Source organism: Telopea speciosissima, chromosome 3 (genome assembly GCF_018873765.1).
Source record: "Telopea speciosissima isolate NSW1024214 ecotype Mountain lineage chromosome 3, Tspe_v1, whole genome shotgun sequence".
In the NCBI taxonomy this organism is placed as follows: Eukaryota; Viridiplantae; Streptophyta; class Magnoliopsida; order Proteales; family Proteaceae; genus Telopea; species Telopea speciosissima.
The window spans coordinates 61,603,308-61,605,943 of record NC_057918.1 but is presented as its reverse complement, the minus strand read 5'-3'; the positions used below and the strand labels follow the sequence as shown (position 1 = coordinate 61,605,943).

The 2,636-nt window shown below is 42.2% G+C and overlaps 1 protein-coding gene across 1 annotated transcript; it reads left to right on the top strand.

The window, feature by feature from the left end:
* Positions 1-474: 474 nt before the first annotated feature.
* LOC122657044 (CBL-interacting serine/threonine-protein kinase 14-like) lies at positions 475-1,880 on the top strand. The gene has a single exon (XM_043851794.1). The coding sequence runs from the start codon at positions 501-503 to the stop codon at positions 1,839-1,841; it is 1,341 nt and encodes a 446-aa protein (XP_043707729.1). The 5' UTR covers positions 475-500; the 3' UTR covers positions 1,842-1,880.
* Positions 1,881-2,636: the final 756 nt, after the last annotated feature.

The window sequence follows — 2,636 nt, the reverse complement described above, 5'->3', positions numbered from 1 at the left end:
AAAAAATACAAAGCAGTCTTGAATACGTATCCTTCACGAATCAGGACCCAGAGAACACGAGACGCACGAGTGGTCTCTTATAAGAAATCGCATTAATCTTCCATTTAAAACTGATTATAAGCAAGAAACAACAAATGTTTAGCCAAGATTGTTTCCCGCTTATAGTAAATTTCATATTAAGCTTTCATATAAGCAAGAAACAACACGTGTTTAGCCCTGATTGTTACCAATATCGCTTCCTTTCCTCATAAACAATAAGAAAGAAATTATTACATAAAGAAAGAAACAAAAACCAGAAAAAGGAAACACTTTCCCTGTTTTTAATTTGTTTGTAGCTCCACCTCAACCAATCCTATATAGGTACCTCGAAAGCACAGGTTTCCAGCTCTTCATCTCTCTCTCTCTCATTTTCTCTTCCCTAACTCTTCTCACAAACAAGGAAACAGGGATTAAGCAAATTCGAAGTTTTTTTTACAGAATCGATTGGTGTCTGGTTAACTATGCCGGAAATCGAACAGGTGACCGACAATACAGAGCCGGAGATTGGTGAATTATTGCCGGAGAATGCTTTATTTGGAAAATATGAGGTCGGAAGGTTGCTCGGCTGTGGAGCCTTCGCTAAGGTCTACCATGCCAGAAACATTAGAACAGGACAAAGCGTCGCCATTAAAGCCATCAGTAAGCAGAAAATTATTAAAGGAGGTCTTGTCTCTCACCTGAAGCGGGAGATTTCAATCATGCACCGGTTGCGCCACCCTCACATAGTGAAGCTTTACGAGGTTCTCGCCACCAAAACTAAGATCTATTTCGTAATGGAATTCATCAAGGGCGGAGAGCTCTTCGCCAAGGTTGCTAAAGGTCGTCTCAACGAAGATCTTAACCGTCGGTACTTCCAGCAATTGATCTACGCCGTTGGTTACTGTCATTCTCATGGCATCTTCCATAGAGATCTGAAACCAGAGAACGTTCTCATCGATGAGTGCGGAGATCTTAAAGTTGCAGATTTCGGACTCAGCGCCTTAACTGAACAGATCAGAGACGACGGTTTGTTACACACGCTTTGCGGAACCCCTGCTTATGTGGCACCGGAGATTCTCGCTAAGAAAGGTTACGATGGTGATAAGATTGATATCTGGTCATGCGGCATCATTCTCTACGTTTTGAATGCTGGTTATCTCCCTTTCAATGATCCAAACCTCATGAAAATGTACAAGAAGATCTACAGAGGAGAATTTCGGTGTCCGAAATGGTTTTCGCCGGAGCTCCGACGACTACTTTTACGCCTCCTTGACACGAATCCTGAGACTCGAATCACGGTAAACGAGATTCTCAATGATCACTGGTTCAAAAAGGGAGGACTTAAAGAGCTGAAATTCCATGACGAAGAAGACGATTTCCTCTCTTTGAAGGAAGTTGATAAAGAGGAAAAACAGAGCTTCAATTTCTTGAACGCCTTCGACCTAATCTCCTTCTCATCGGGTTTCGATTTGTCGACTCTATTTAACGGCTCCGATAAACTGGTCAATAGGAAGAGATTCGTATCGGATCAGTCACCGGAGAGAATAATCGAGAAACTCGAGGAGGTCGGAAAGCGAGAAGGTATATCGGTGAAATTGAAGAAAGAGTGGCGGATTGATTTGCAGGGGCAAAACGGTAATTTGGATGTCAGAATTGAGGTGTACCGGTTGACGGAGAAGCTGGGAATGGTGGAGGTGAAGAATAATGACGATGATGTACGGTCCGGCGAAAGTCTTTGGAGTACGAAGATTCTACCGGAGCTGAACAACCTGGTGTATCGACCGGAAATCCCGGTGGTTTCCGGTGACTCCGTTGTTTCGTAACATTCCACCGGTGGATCCACCCGAATACCCATCGGGTTCCGGGCGCTGCTTTCTATATGTATGTGTTATTTTCCAAAGTTAATTTGCCATATAACCAACCCCAAGAAAAACCAAAAAAAGGAGGGGAAAAAAGAAAAACAAGTACAAGAATTGGGTTTGTTTTGCAATTATTTTTGCCCGGTTCTTGTGGTACTTTTTGCCTGTAGGTAGTTCACAGGTGGCAAATATGTATTGGATAGAGTAGACAATAGAGAAACTTGTAAATATTGGAGACTTGTCAAATATGATAACTCCAAAACATGTTTACGAAATGCAGGTACATTGAATCTGGTCGATTTCGTTGTTTCTGAAATCCAGGCCTCATGCCACCAGGGCAAGATAGGTAATTTTGCCACGAAACGATATCAGTTTCATATTAATTTTTTTTTTTTTTGGTTTTCCATCTCATCATATTTGCTACGGCTTCACATTGCAGACAAAATTGCAACTTAAAACTGCCGGCCCTTGTGGAGATTGGGCAATGGTCGAGCAATGGCCTTTATGTTGCAGGTGAATTTGTATATTATTTTTGGGAGATGTTCTCTATGCCGCAGGCACAGGCTACCTTTGTGCAGGGGGTAGGGTGGTCATTCCATCCACCCCCATATGCTTGGACGCAACCTGCGCTGCGGCATAGAGAAAAACGCTCCATTATTCTTTACCAAAAGTCCAAGAAGAAATAATTTGTTTATTATCTGTAAGACCTAATTGTTCAACCACACCTATAATTCCTTAAAAGTGAATGTGGAAGATATT

Bases quoted from the DNA above. Each gene is read 5' to 3' on its own strand.
- LOC122657044 (XM_043851794.1), top strand. From the start codon at position 501: ATGCCGGAAATCGAACAGGTGACCGACAATACAGAGCCGGAGATTGGT.